General features: G+C 32.7%; 1 protein-coding gene across 2 annotated transcripts in view; it reads left to right on the top strand.

Annotated features, from left to right (window-relative positions):
- The window catches only part of LOC145242475 (uncharacterized), a 34527-nt gene extending 19987 nt beyond the window's left edge, over positions 1-14540 (top strand). For both annotated transcript variants that reach the window (XM_080105533.1, XM_080105532.1), the window contains exon 2: positions 3043-14540. In XM_080105533.1, coding sequence (XP_079961659.1) covers positions 3176-4333 — 1158 coding nt within the window. In that variant the 5' untranslated portion in view covers positions 3043-3175 and the 3' untranslated portion in view covers positions 4334-14540. The remainder of the gene's footprint in view (positions 1-3042) is intronic.
- Positions 14541-15396: the final 856 nt, after the last annotated feature.

Here is a 15396-nt window from a genome sequence, read left to right as displayed (position 1 = left end):
TGTTTTTTTCCAGATGATCTGGAGCCTATAATATATAAAAAATATTTTTTCAATTGATTTGGAGCCTATAATATATAAAAAATATTTTTTCAATTGATTTGGAGCCTATAATATATAAAAAATATTTTTTCAATTGATTTGGAGCCTATAATATAAAAAAATATTTTTTCAATTGATTTGGAGCCTTTAATATATAAAAAATATTTTTTTCAATTGATTTGGAGCCTATAATATATAAAAAATATTTTTTCAATTGATTTGGAGCCTATAATATATCAAAAAATATTTTTTCAATTGATTTGGAGCCTATAATATAAAAAAAATATTTTTTCAATTGATTTGGAGCCTATAGAATATACTTGCAGGAAGACCTGATTTTGCTTAATGTTGTTGATTTAGTTGAGAAAAATTATATTGTTCTTTCTTACTATGCTTATAGCATCATATTTCTTTTTTTTCTTTACTGTCATTTCCTTCTACACCCCTTATATACAGTCCTGGTCAAAATCATAAGACCACTTAAGAAAGTAAGTGTTTATGCATATTATCGAATTTTTAATCAAACAAATGGTTGAAACCATTGCCAAAAGGGAAAATATGATAGAAAAAAATGAAATCTGCTTCATTCGAAACCTTAACCCTGATCTAATAATTATTTTTTAAAAAACAAACATTTTCACCTGGTCAAAATGATAAGACCACTGATAATTTATCTAACAAAAGGCAATTATAAATTATTAAAAAGGGTCTCAGTATTTAGTATAGCCTCCATTATTACGAATTACTTCAAAAATTCTCTTTTTTTTTTTTTTTTTTTTTTTACATAGGCATCACCACATTATCAAGGCCAAGAGGCCACTCAAGGATAAGGGTTAAAGAGTGTACAGTAGAAATTGGACATTATAGTAATCATTAGTAATGAAAATTTGGTAAAGTTGATAACTTATATGGAACGGCTCATCAAGAACTTATTTACGTTAGACTTGAAGACAACCATATTGTAGTCAGCCGGAAAGCAGGAAAACGGAAGACAATTCCACAGGCGTGCAGTTCTAAGAAAAAAGCTTTGTTCATGGAATCTACGTTTAGGTTTAGGCACAGATAAAGAGTGGGGGGAATTATTGATAGTGTTTACAGCTAGACGAGTGTTTCTTGTGAAAGTTTGGCGAGGGGGGACCATAGATTGAAGCTCATTCGAACACTTTCCATGAAAATAACGATACATCAGAGACAAACTCGCAACATCTCTTCTGTGAGATAAAGGTTGTAAGGAAGAGAAAAGGACATCTCCTACGAGGCTACAAAGTCTATTTTGAACTCTATCAAGGCAGGCCAAGTCCTTTCTAGCAGCATGCTTGCGACTAAGTTTTTTATCAGTTGCGAAGGAATTTTATCCCATGTACTGAAAACTGAATCCGAAAGTTCCTTTATCAAATCATACTGGGTTCTATCCTTGAACACTTCTTTTGCCATCCATCCCCAAAGATTTTCAATGGGATTGAGGTCTGGAGAACATGCTGGATAATTTAACAATTCTATATTATTTGAAGAAAAGTATTCTCGTGCTTGTCGAGAAGTGTGTATTGCAGCGTTGTCTTGCTGGAAAATCCAATTTCTTCCACACAGACATGGACCTTCAGTCCTGATAGAAACATTTTCAAGCATTGAAATGTATTTCAATGATGTTTGCCGGCCTTTCACTACTTGCAACTTTAGGGTCCCAGCTGACGAGAAAGCACGCTAGATCATTAAAGACCCTCCTCCACTATGCCGAGTTGAAAAAGTCCCTTTCGTCAAATTTTTATCATGCCAATAGTGTTGAAATCCATCTGGACCATCTAGATTAAACTTTTTCTCATCGGAGAAAATTACATTTTCCCACTTCTCTTCATCCCAAGTCTGGTGATTGGTGGCATATTTAAGTCGGTTAGTTTTGTGCTGTTCAAGAAGACGTGGTTTCTGCAGTCGCTTTAAATGATTGAAACCCTTCATTTTCAAATGCCTTCTGATGGTTTTAGGACTACATTCTGCTGCTGTTTGGCTTTTCAATCGACTTGAGCTCATACTGGAGTTTTTTTTTAAGCTTCTGATACGGCAATACAGTGATGGGGTTATTTTTTTTGGTCGACATTGACTCTTTTTGTGCCCATATTGATCTGGATTTCTTAAAAAAATTTGTGATGACCATTTTGCTACGATTCACTTCGTTTGCAATGGATCTTTGGGAGAGTCTACCCCTATTAAGCTCAAAGATCCTTCCTCTCTCAAACTCTGATAATGGTTTGCCTTTTGCCATTTATAATTTAGTAAGATGTTTTTTATCCACTAACAAGTTGCTTTTAGTAACATAGAAAGCTTTTCGTATTCATTTTTTCAAAACTATCCGATTTTATTAAAGTGGTCTTATCATTTTGTTTTTTTAAAAATAATTATTAGATCAGGGTTAAGGTTTCGAATGAAGCAGATTTTATTTTTTTCCATCAAATTTTCCCTTTTGGCAATGGTTTCAACCATTTGTTTGATTAAAAATTTGATATGTGTAAACGCTTACTTAAGTGGTCTTATGATTTTGACCAGGACTGTATTAGAAAAACACTGAATTAATGTCTTATGCATGATTTAAATTTCATTAAAATCTAACGTCCATATTTAACGTTTTAAGGTATTTTTGCCCTCCCGTAGTTGCTTAAGTAGAGATTTGGCACAGGAGTGCACGTGAAGATTAGAAACCACTTCCATTATCTTCTGAGAATTTTATACATATGATTTAAATTATCATCAAAATACAATATATTTGAGGCATGAAAGAGGTTTTACCCTCATAAATTCCTTTAAGAAGGCACTTAGAATTTCGGGACCACTTCCATTGTTTTCCCCGGAAAATTTTACCTGTGAATACACGTGATTTTTATGTAGATCCTCTAACCTTTCTTTCTGTAGAAAATGCAATGCATATGCAGACATTGACATTTATAAATATAGATGAACCTGTATTTTTTATTTTTATTCACATAAGTTACTTTATGTTCATTTCTCTTTCAGATGGAGTTACCCCTGCTCTTTCTGAAAATGGAACTTGAAAATTACCATTAATCCTTTGACTGGCCTGTTATCCATTTTTTTTTTTTCTTAAATAAACTCTGGTTGTGAATTTTCTTGGACTGAAAAAACAAAAATGGAAAGCAAAGAAAACAGTGAGAACAAACTCCCAAGTGACGTTGAAGAACCTGAAACGAAGATTAGTAGCACGAAGAAACGACTGAAAACGAACACGAGCAACAACCGAAAGATTTCACCGAATGTCGACGGGGTGGTCAAAAAAGCAAAAGTGTACAAATGCGTGGAATGCAGCAAATGCTTCTCGCAGAACAGCACATTGCAGACGCATATGAGGATGCACACAGGTGAGCGTCCATTTGTGTGCAATGTGTGCGGCCGCGAGTTTGCGCAGAACAGTCACCTCCGACGTCACATCCGCATCCACACAGGGGAGAAGCCCTTCCGATGCGAGAATTGTGGGAAGGGCTTTTCACAGAACAGCAGCCTCCTTGCACACCTCCGCATCCACACTGGTGAACGCCCGTTCCGTTGCGTCATCTGCGGGCGAGACTTCTCGCATAGCATTAGCCTGCAGATTCACAAGAAGACCCACACTGGAGAGAAACCCTACCATTGTGAGATCTGTCCCCGCTACTTTGCCGAGAAGAGCACGCTCCGCACACACATGCTAACACACACCGGCGAGCGTCCGTTTCAATGCGAGATTTGTGGTCGCAGCTTTGCACAGAGCAGCACATTGCAGAGTCATTCGATGACTCACTCAGAGGATCGTCCGTTCAGTTGCATGATGTGCGGTAAGACATTTGCCCGCAATGGCGACCTTCATCAACACATGCGAACACATACTGGTGAGAAACCGTTCCGTTGTCGGATTTGTGGTTGGGAATTTGCACAGAAGGGCAACTTGCAGTGTCACCTTCGAACGCATACAGGTGATCGGCCATACAGCTGTGAAATCTGTGGGAAAGGCTTCACACGCAATAACAGTCTTCAAAGTCACGTTATCATGCATTCGATGGTGAAGTCGTTCCATTGTGACATCTGCGGCAAGGATTTTGCAATGAACGTGCAGCTGCAGATGCACTTGGTACTGCACAGCGGAGAGCGCCTGTTTACTTGTCGGATTTGTGGCAGAAGTTACACGGTTAATACTAGCCTCCTGGCACATCTTAAAACCCACACAGCTGAAGAAGTAAGAAGACAAGCCTTGCAAGCAAATCCCAAAGCTCCGATCTTTGTGCCTGACCGGTCTACAACTACTCCGTCCAGTTGAGGAACATTAATTTAAATGTAGGCATCACGGAATTGTTTGTCGCAAGTTTATTGATAATTGTTAAAATTCTATTTTTATTTGTTTCTTTTTTTTTTTTTTTTTTCTTTTTTTCACTGTTCCATTTGGCATAAGTAAGAGTGTTCACCAAGAAACAGGAGTTCAATCTTCAGTTGAGTCATTCCAAAGACTTAAAAAAAAATAGTACATGATGCCCCCTGGCTAAACACTCTGCAGGGGAGGACAAAGGGCAAGTGGAGTAATCCTGAAAATGGAATAGTGCCCTCCCCTACACCTCAGTGTTAATCAAAGGGAGCCACTTAGCTATTTTTTTCTTTTTTTTTTTGTCTTCTTTTTAGGGTGTACACAACACAGGAGTGATGTGTCAATTTGGTATGTAAATTTAATGCATGACCCATCTCCTCATCCTTATTGGACCTAGAATTAATTTTAAATTAAAACAAAAAATAATCTTTGGATTGAACAGAAGGTCCTCAGATTATTAATAAAGGAGGATGTGTTGTATACATCCATCAAATATGAAACTGAAAGATTATAAATATAATCTTAAAAATTGATGAGATTTTTTTAAAGTAATTTATTAAATATAACTTATAATTTTAAAAAATAAACACAGTGAGCTTCTGTACATAACCACAATCATCATCCTCATCACCTATTTGTACCTGCTGAGGGACAGTATGTCTCTTTGAGGTTCTCGTTTATAGTGCTTAATCAGTAACAAATGAAATCCAGATTCTTGTGCTCTGAAATATTGGAAGCTATTGCCGTAATAGTGTTCTTACATCGAAAGAAACAGCAGATATGTTCAACATAAAAAAATATTACTTTTATCTTTGTATCTCACCTATCCCAATCTCTATATCAACACTGTCGATCTTTTCATCACATTAGCAATGGTTCCTGAGCCCCAAATTCATCTTTCATTTTTTTTGCCGCAGAGATTGAGAAGGAAAAGGTCATTTATAAAAATGGCAGAAATGAAAAATCAAAATGGGGATTCATTTGGTTATTAAACTTAAAATAGCGTGTGCCTCTCTTATCCATATTTAACGTCTCATATGGATTGGTTTTGAGCTAATTTGACATAAGAGAGAAACAAAATGTCTTCAAAATATTTGGCCAACATATGACACAAATCTTTTTCTCTTTCCACAGTCTTCCTAATTTCTTGTATGAGATTTTAGTGTTGCAGCAAAATATATTTCAAAGGTCTTGATAAACTTTTAAAATTCAATTGAAGTCGTCTTGGATTTTTTTATATTATTCAACGTGAAAAAAAAACGTGTGTATGTATGTATGTGTATATATATATATATATATATATATATATGTATATACACAATTTTATCCAAGGTTTAATATTATCAGATCATGCCTAATGGTGAATACAGTGGCATGATGAGGTTGAATAATGCTGTAGCCATAGTTTTTGTATAAATAAAAAAAATTATATATAGAGGATTTAAATATTTTTTATTCTTGAAACTAAATTGTAATTTTTAATGTATGCCTTTCCAATAAGTGCCTTATAAAAATTTCTTTTTATATTTATACATTTGGAAAAATGAAATTTAAAGTCTTAAGATGATCCTATGTGAAGCAAATCATTCAAAATCATATTAACTCTTTTACAAACTTCCAGATGAAAATCAGACATTCCATAAAAATGTAAGAATATAGTCGGAAAAAAGCCGCTAACATCAGTTGAAGTAAATTTATTACTGTGTTATTTATGGATTGTTGAGTTATACATACATTTGTTATACATTCTTATGATTGCTGTTAAAGCCATTAAATTTTGAATCTCTGCTTGAAACACTTGCCCTGTCTAAATACTGAAGAGTTGTGATACACCGACATACATGCACACGCAAATATAAATGTGTATATATATTATTATGTATATATAAATATGTGTGTGTATATATATATATATATATATATATATATATATATATATATATACAATTATGAATGCCTTGTGCGTGTGTGTGTGTGTTCGTGTTTTGTTGTTTTTCTGTCTAAAATCAATGACTGAGTTAGCTTTTTCTGCTGGTCTTCCAACTAGTTGATAGTTGATTTGTAAAATTTTGATATTATCCAACGAAATTATACTTGTATAGTATTTAAATAAAATATATAGTAAAGCTGTCTTCATCAGTTGTTGATGTTTGATTTCCAGGCAAAACTAATGGCATATTTAGAATTGGCAAGTTCCTACAGAAATTCTATTTGGTTTTAAATGATTGAGTCTTTTCTATTATAATTTAATGTTTTGTTTTTGTTTTTTTAAGTCAGAGCATATACAAAAACCAAAAAAAGTTCTGACTTGTGTGTTGTGACTACAACAAATTTTTTGTTTGAAATCATAGTTAAGAGTTGTCTGCTAATTAATGGAATTTTGACCATTTTATTGATTGATTCCTGTAAAAATGTCACCAAATTGCATCTTTTTCTCATTAAAAAAAAAGCAGAAAAATTGGTATTTCTCAGGCTGTTCTTTTTATATTGAGCTATGAAAGCATATTATTTATATAATACTTGGACAACGCCAGGTATCGTTGCCAATATATTTGAAATGCAGAAAATATTTTCAGAGATAAAAGTATTTATGTTCATAAATTACTGAAAATTTATTTTGTTTTCACAAGTCTCAACCTCTTATAAATACATATCATGTCCTAAAATATATATTAAACAACTTACTGAAAGAAATTTCTCCTTGACATTTTGTCTACGAACAAAGTGTAATATCTGTTGATGCTATATTCATCTACTCAGTTCTTGGTTAGTGAAGGAAAAGTCCTTCTAAACTGAAGCAATTTTAATTTTTGTTTCAATTCAGTGTCTCTTTATCAATGACATGGATTTTCTCCACATTAAAATTTAATATACGTGGTAGTTTTTGTTTTTTAATTCTATACATATACAATTCAAATAAACTAATAGACTTCTATTTATTTATACAAATCCCCACTTTTTTTTTTTTCACCAATATTTATTGCATGTCTGTCCCCATGTCTGTAAGCGAGCCTTAACCTGAAGTTTTTGCTGTCTTGTTACAGTGACAAATTCTTTGTTGGTTTTGTGCATCTAGGTTGTTGCCCATTAATTCATAAAGTAATCCTCCTTACCTCTCTGCTCATATGGTGTATTGGTAGCCCAGAATGTAGGTGACAACCATCAAAAGCGACCTGATTGAGCACCCACATCCACAAGTGGTCAGTTTTCAACAGTAGAATCGCAATTAATATTGTGCTACCTTATCTAGGATTGCTGTGCATGGCTCGTCATAGTTCAATGTATGATGGTGTAAGCCATAAAATAAGCCAGCTCAACCTGACCAGGGTGAATGCTATTGCAACAATAAGCTAGCCTCCCTTGCTCTTATTTTGGATCTGATTTTTACATATACACTTGCATTACTGTTAAACTTCTTTCACTGAATCATTCTCACCAACAAAATTTAAAGCAAAAGTCTTTTTGAACTTATTAAATATGGATTGATTTGTATATGCAAACAATACACAGATGAAAACTGATTTTTTTGTAAGTTAAATTGCAAAGATTTTAGTGGAGAAAGTTAACCAAAAATTATAAAAAAATATTTGTAAAAACGAAGCTAAAAAATTATTTTATTTGTTCTTCAATCAATGTAATAATAAACATGTTAAAGATATCGTCTGTTTGTGCGTTGATGTGTAAATGTAACTTCAAAATTTAGTTTTAATTTTAAGCAATTTCAGTCAATTTATTTAATGACCAAAAAAATGCTCATAAATTAATTTAATAATTGACAAAAGTCCTAATTAAAAAGAAAAAAGTAACTGTAAAAATCCAGACATGCACGCATTTTAATTTCTTATCTTTATAAAGTTAATTTTTTAAAAAGTGTCATATTTTCCAGAAATTAAGTTTTTTTTTTTTAGTTTCACTGGTTTCTCTTTGTGAAACAAAAATGAAAGTAAAAAGTTGGTGCTTGTACATAAACCACGACGCAGGTGAAAATTTCATTTCTAAGTAAACTCTTTTCACATCCTTGCATATCAGGCAAAAATATCTACACAAAAAAATTCCAAGAAAATTATTGAGTATAATTTTAATTAAAAGTGAATAATCAGTTTTATCATATACTAGCGGGGGTACCCGGCGTTGCCCGGGTGTTTAGAGGTGTGTGTTGGGGCTTGGTGGGGTAAATCAAAACAAAATAAGCAAAGTAATAACCCTGTTTAAATATTATATAAAAAAATGTTAAAACTTCGTTGAACGTTAAAACAATCATTGCCAAGGTGTTTGTAGGTGTGTGTGTGTGTGTTGGGAGGGAGGGGTTTTAAAAAAAAAGTTTTGGTAGGTAGGTAGGATCGAACCCGAAGCCTTGAGACGAAGGGGGAAAATAAAGTGTGAAAAAAAACCTTACACGTTACCCGCTTGGCCAACAAGAAAGAGTAACTGAAACCCGTTTGAATTTATTTAAGTATTAAAAGTGGAATTGGCAGGTGCGCGCATTTAATGAGGTCAGCTCCCCATAAAAAGGGGATTGTCCAAATCAAATAGCAATTGTCTGATATAAGGAGTTTCCGCCGCATTGATCAAAAGCTGATTGCTTTTTGGACGTTCTCGGCACGATTGCTGGGAACAATGCCTTAGCTTCGAATTAGTTTTGTTTTTATATGAAAAAGCCGAATCAACACGTGAGAAGCCAAAATAGCAATAATTTTGTAAAAGTAGCTGTAAATAAATCTAGCACAACATAGGTATTATTATCTAGAGGTTGTATAAACACTTCTAAGCGATAGTAATCCCCCCCCCCTTCCCGAAAAAAGCCTTTTGTGGACATGCATATTTTGCCTTTTATATATATATAGACTAGCGGGGTTGCCTGGGTGTTTGTAGGTGTGTGTTTGGATGGGGTGGAGGTAAAGCAGAACAAAAAGGAAACTTAACCCTGTTTAAATATAAAAAAAACGATGTTAAACTTAAAAAAAATAAAACAAAAAAAATGGCGATCTTTAAAAATGGAAAAAAAAATTTTTTGTAGATGTAAAAGAAAAAAAAGGGTGTTGGTGGCAGGTAGGCGACGAGAGCAATGTAAGATGTTAAATTTAGCGATTAAAAAGTGAATGAGTTCAAATTGAGGTCAAACATCATGCTTGCGAGACAGTTTTTAAGTTCGTGTTTAATGAGGTCAAATCCGCACTCACTTAATTTTACTGTGAGATAGTTCTTTTGAGTTTTTTTTTTTTTTACCAAACTTTGTTTGGTTTTGTTTCCCCAACGTGTTGGGGAAAACCAGCTCCCCTGTTTATTAGAGGAGTGTCTAAATGAAAGCAATTGTCTGATATGATGGTGTAAAACCAACATTGACCAAACCTCTATTGCTTTCTGGACGCTGCCGGCCCGTAGGCCGAGAACCGCGCCTTAGTTTCACCAGTTTCACTTTTATATCAAAAAGCCGAATCAACACAAGAGGGGCTGAAATAGCAAGAATTGTGTAAAACTTGCTGTAAATGAATCTAGCCGCAACGCATGTTCGCAATTCATAGATATTATTATCTACAGAGTATATAAGAGGTTCTAAGCGATAGTAACCCCCCCCCCCCCCCGAAAAAAAGCCTTTCTTGGGCATACAAAAACTCTCGCATGCGTTTTGCCTTTTATATATATAGATTACATGATTCACCATTGGCTCAAACACAGTTATGAAGAGTTACGTAAAACAAGGAGGTAAATCTCCTAAGAAATTGTCAACTTAACCACATTTTTGATACATGATTAACCATGCAATATACAATGAAACTGATTTTTATTTTTATTAAAATTTTCATCTATAAGTTTTTTTTCTTCTAATTTTTTATGTAGATAATCACTTTTATTTTATTAAGTTTATGTAAGAATTTTTTTATATTTTGAACTGTATCTGTACAAGCACCAAAAAGTCTTCTGTGCAACACCTAACAGCTTCATCTAGTTTATTAATGAAACTTAAAATTCTTACATTTTTTTTTTTTATAATACTTGGACATTTCAAAAAATACATTTTCAATGAGAAAATCATTTGTGGAATTTTCATAGGCTCCTTTAAGTAATAATGATCCCTGTCTATACCTCCCTCCCCCCAAAAAAATAAAAATAAAGATGTTTATGATGTATGTACCATGACTGAAAAAAATACTGTACACCAAAAAAATCAGGTAAATTGGTCAAGTAATTTTATTTAAAAAGAATAAAATTAAAATTAAACAATGATTGATGATCTTGCAACGCTATTTTGAATTCATAACTGGTTAACTTCCCTTTAAAATAGTTTTTCAAAAATAGTTTAAAATTAGCCTTGTACATGAATTCCCATTAATCACTTAAAATTATTTTATTTATAAAAATAAAACTACTTGATTCATTGAGGTAATTGTTTGTATATGCTATGTTTTTTTTTCATCATGAGTGTGTAGATAAAGATTTTTTTTTACTTGTTTTTTATTGGGGAGAGGGAATATGGACAAGCACCATTTTAATTTTTATTTTTGCTTCACCATTTTATTTTTTCTGTAATTGCTTTTTTTTCTTTCTTTTTTTTTTAAACAAACAAGTTTATGTTCTTTTGTGTCTTGGAGCAAAAGATAAGACATTTTTGAGTCAAGCAAAGAAATGCTAAAATTAACTTGTTTTTTTTTGTACTCACACTTAAGCAATTTTTCCGATGGCCAGTTTTAATGTGTTCAAGTTTAAAAAAGTGTTAATACAGGTCGTTTTTATTTGGCTTTCATTTAATAAAGTAAAAGGAAACTAGGAAGAGGAAAGGAAGCAATGCAGTTTATTTTCAATTGAAAAACATGAACTTGCATAATTTGATAGCAAAAAATATTTCCTTTCATTGAAATTTAAAACAAAAACATTGCTATGTCATCTCAATGTTCCAAAGTCTACTAAAAACTTTAAAAATCATTTAAGATACTTTATAACTAACATTTATTTCCCTGAAGAGATTAACATTATATATATATATTATCTTTTTCAAAATTAGATTTTAACGGATGAACCGTTCAACCACAGCAAAAATATATTAAAATATAAATTGCGAGATTACGATAAATTTTGGCTATTTCCATTATTGATTTGATTCTATTCAAAAGCTTTGTTATGAATTAAATGATGCCGAAATTTCAAATACTGCACATTTTACATATACAAATAATACATTTGCGATTTGAAATCAAGACTTTTTTGTGATAGTTTAATTTTCTAATGTTGAATTTGCAAAATTTGTTTTAACTTTTTTGTTTACCATGGAAATTTCAGTAATTCTAAGCTAAAAAAAATTTGGTTAAAAATGAAAAATGTGTTTTTTAAAAATTGTTTGTGTTTATCATTCTGTAAAGTCTCTTTAGTGGGAGGAAAGAGTCAATTGCCACAAATTAGGAAGAAAATGAATTTGTGGAAAAATTCTTTGTCGTCAAATACGAAACGTTTGTGTCTTATTTGAATTGATCGAAATACAGTTCTCATTTTTGGTTGTTTCTGACATTCTTTAGGCATGTCTTTTCTAACTTTGGAAACCTGTATTGAATTTTATAAGTGAACCCATTATTGAACCCACAAGGATAGATTGTTCTCATTCTGTCAGTCATGCCTGAGTAAAAATGTTAATTATTTTAGTTATGATTGCTTTTAATAAAGATTGAACCTTTAACCTCACTTAGAACTGATTATTCATATAGTGACGTCATTTATTTAATTTGTGTGTAAATTGGATGATTCTATTGTTCACATTGGTTTCCCTAATATCTTCCTAGATAGAATCTTTTCTAAAAAAAAAAACATTGGTTACTTATGAAAGGACTACATGAAGGTTGCTAACATCCTAAATGAATGTGCTTCTGTAGAATGAAGTGGATTTGAACTTGATACACCATGGTTGTCAGTCTGTGTCGTTAATCACTAAGTCAATGTCACCTCCCACATGGACCCATAACAATGATTAAAGTTGTTGATTAACAATCAGTTATCAATGATAATGTTCTGAAGATTAAAGGTTCAATCTTTACTACAGGTGATAACTAATTATGAACATAAAATAATTAACAATTTTACCTGGTCATGGCTGACAGATCGAGAACAATCTATCTTTGTGGATTAAAAGCAAATGTTAAGTTCAAAATTCCATATAGTTTCCAGAGTTTGACATAAAGATTCACAAGTTTGTAAAGATGTAGTCGAAATGTAAAAATAACAAGAGTGACAAGAATAGTACTCCAGATAATTAATCCACATCTCTAAAAATTTCAAAACCAAATTTTTTTTTTCTCTGATTGATTATCCATGTTTTGGAATGTTTCTTCATCTTGGTTGTTGCCGTTTTGGCCATTGTACTCTTTGGTTTTCTTCAGAATTGAATGCTTTATTTAATCCACTAGCATGGTTACCTGGTGTTATGAAGTGACCTGGGCAACAAAATACTTTTTTTAAAAACTTCTCCTCCTCGTTTTTCCTCTTTCTATCATCCTTCCTCTTGCAACTAGTCCTGGATATAACTTTAAACTATATCCGATGGTGAGGCCCAAGCTTGGGAGCTTTGGGGAGTGTGGAGCCACCCTTTAATTGCCATTGCTTCCAGGTCCACTCTGACCTGGAGTGGTAGTATCTGTTAGGGTCTCAACTATGGGTTAAATAGAAACCAACTTAAAAAAACAAACAAATATATTCTATTAAAGAAATTTTCCTCAAAATAACTGAATTCGGCATTAAATAACCTGAAAAGGGTTGATATTCTGTAAAACAAACAACCAACCAACCAACCAACCAACCAACCAACCAACCAACAATCCTCTTGCAACTGGAAAAAGAATTGTTGACACATTATCTAATGACATAAAAAAAAAAAACTTTATACTAAAAAAAAAATTGCTCTAAATGTTGCCCAACTCCTATAACTAATTCTTTTCACCAAAGCAATCAATATTAAAAAGACAAAATGTGCCTATCATTTGCCTGATGTATTGAAAAAAGATATTGGTTTTGGGTGTGTCTTGTGTAGTTTTTACTTTTAACGAAACATGCACACACAGACAATTGCCCTTTATATAATAGGCTAACAAAAATTTCTCTCATTTTGACTTCCATACATTTTAGATATATTCTATTGGTTAAATTTTTAAGTATTTTCACTAAGGATTGAACTCACAACCTCTGCATGTATATATTGTGGATACAGGCATTGGTTATGTGTTCAATGGAATAATCTTAGATTACTGACATGTATCCAAAAAGTAAAACTTATATACAATGGGCAGATATTGGTTAGAATGTTTAAGGGGTGAGGAGAAAAGAGTTCAATCCTTGATTAAGTCATACCAAAGACTAAAAAAATTTGGTACTTGAAGCCTCTTTGAAATGAAGTGGTGCCCTCCACCACATCTTTAGTAATCAATACAAGGCAAGCCTTCGAGACTCCCTTGTCTATGGTCAGTTTGTTTATTTTATACTTTAAAAAAGTCTAGGCTACTCCAGTAAATTCGTAAGGTTGAAGAAGTGTTACCATTTTGTAATGGAGAGACTATTGGTTTTATCATTAGCATGATTAGAAGATCAAACTCTTTTACATTTGAAATTAGTTTTTATCCATCGCTTCATCAACAAGCAGTAGCAGTCCATAAATAGTTAAGAAAAAATTCCAAAGTGGTCGGAGTCTGGCAAGCATGTGCACATCTACCATGTTCTGGTCTTAAGTTCACTCCCGTGCCTATCATATATGTGCTACGTTTAACGTTTTAAGTCCAACTGGTGAAATGGGAGAGGGGAGGGGGACACAAATAGTTCCTTTCCTGGAAAGTGTTTTTATTTGATAATTTTTTTAATTACTGCATGAAAGATTAAAAATGATTCAGTTTGAAACTCTCAGATGTTTACTATGGCAAAGGATGCCTAAAGAAGGCCAGAGAGAACAATTGTCGAAATGTTTACAAAATACAATATGATGAAAGTCATCCGAAATATAAAAACGAGGGCTGTTTTTTTTATTTTTTATTTTTTTTATATATCTCAAACAAACAAAAAAATTGAAAACTTGTTTTTAAATTGAACTATTTTTTTTAAATCGAGGTTTGTTCTAAAAATATTGACACTGGCTGTGTCATGACTTAAATGAAATTTGTTTTTATTATTTTATTAAATAAAATTTTATTTATTACAATTGTCTTGATTTATTTGTTTTTATTGTATATTTTTTATTACTTTTGTTCACCCCCAACAAGGAAGGTTGTTGCTGAAATGTAAGGGGTTACTATGGCAAGAGTCAGATTTGGGGGAGGAGGCTAAGTGGGGAGTTGGACAGCAAGATGTTTGTTCACATTACATTTAAATGGTATTTGTCGAAAGAAGAGTTTTGTTGAAGACTTGGTACAGAATGAGAGCAATCCTCATAGATTAAATAAAATGTTTCCATATGAAATTCCATCTATTTGCTACATCAGACAAAATGCGAGAATAGCATCTCTTGATGAGAACAGTAGTCTGAATAATGTAAGTTATCAATCCTCACCAAAAATATTGTGAAACATAAGAGCCGAGTTGAGCCTTTAAGGCAGACACGGTTTTAATCAGTAATTAAAAACCATTTTGTCGACAACAAAACATGACACATTTTTTGGTCTTGATGTGTCTAACACTCATGGACATGATTATGAATTTTGAAAACGATACAGCATCCCAAAATATATGCTCAGAATCGTTAAAGCATAGAATAAACTGCATCGATTGTTAGCTGCATTGTTTCCCTTCATTTGGATTATTTGCATTACTCTTCAAATATTGAGCATTATTCTCACAAAGTGTTCGACCTTCTTCAGGTGTATCTTGATTCGGAATGGAATTGTTTCTTTAATCCATAGGGAGTAGCTTTCTCTCATTCCATCAACCATGACTGGATAAAAGTCTGAAATAATTCAACACTGAAGGTTGAACCTTCAACCTCCAGAAGAGTGTCACTTACAACTGAATTTTACTTAATACTTTAAACAACTCTTGTAAGAATTTTGTGAGTCTTAACC

The sequence above is a fragment of the Euprymna scolopes genome, chromosome 21, assembly GCF_053919585.1.
Source record: "Euprymna scolopes isolate OS-2025 chromosome 21, ASM5391958v1, whole genome shotgun sequence".
Classification (NCBI taxonomy): Eukaryota; Metazoa; Mollusca; class Cephalopoda; order Sepiida; family Sepiolidae; genus Euprymna; species Euprymna scolopes.
Note: the sequence above shows the minus strand (reverse complement) of the source record. Positions and strands in the feature narration are given on the sequence as shown.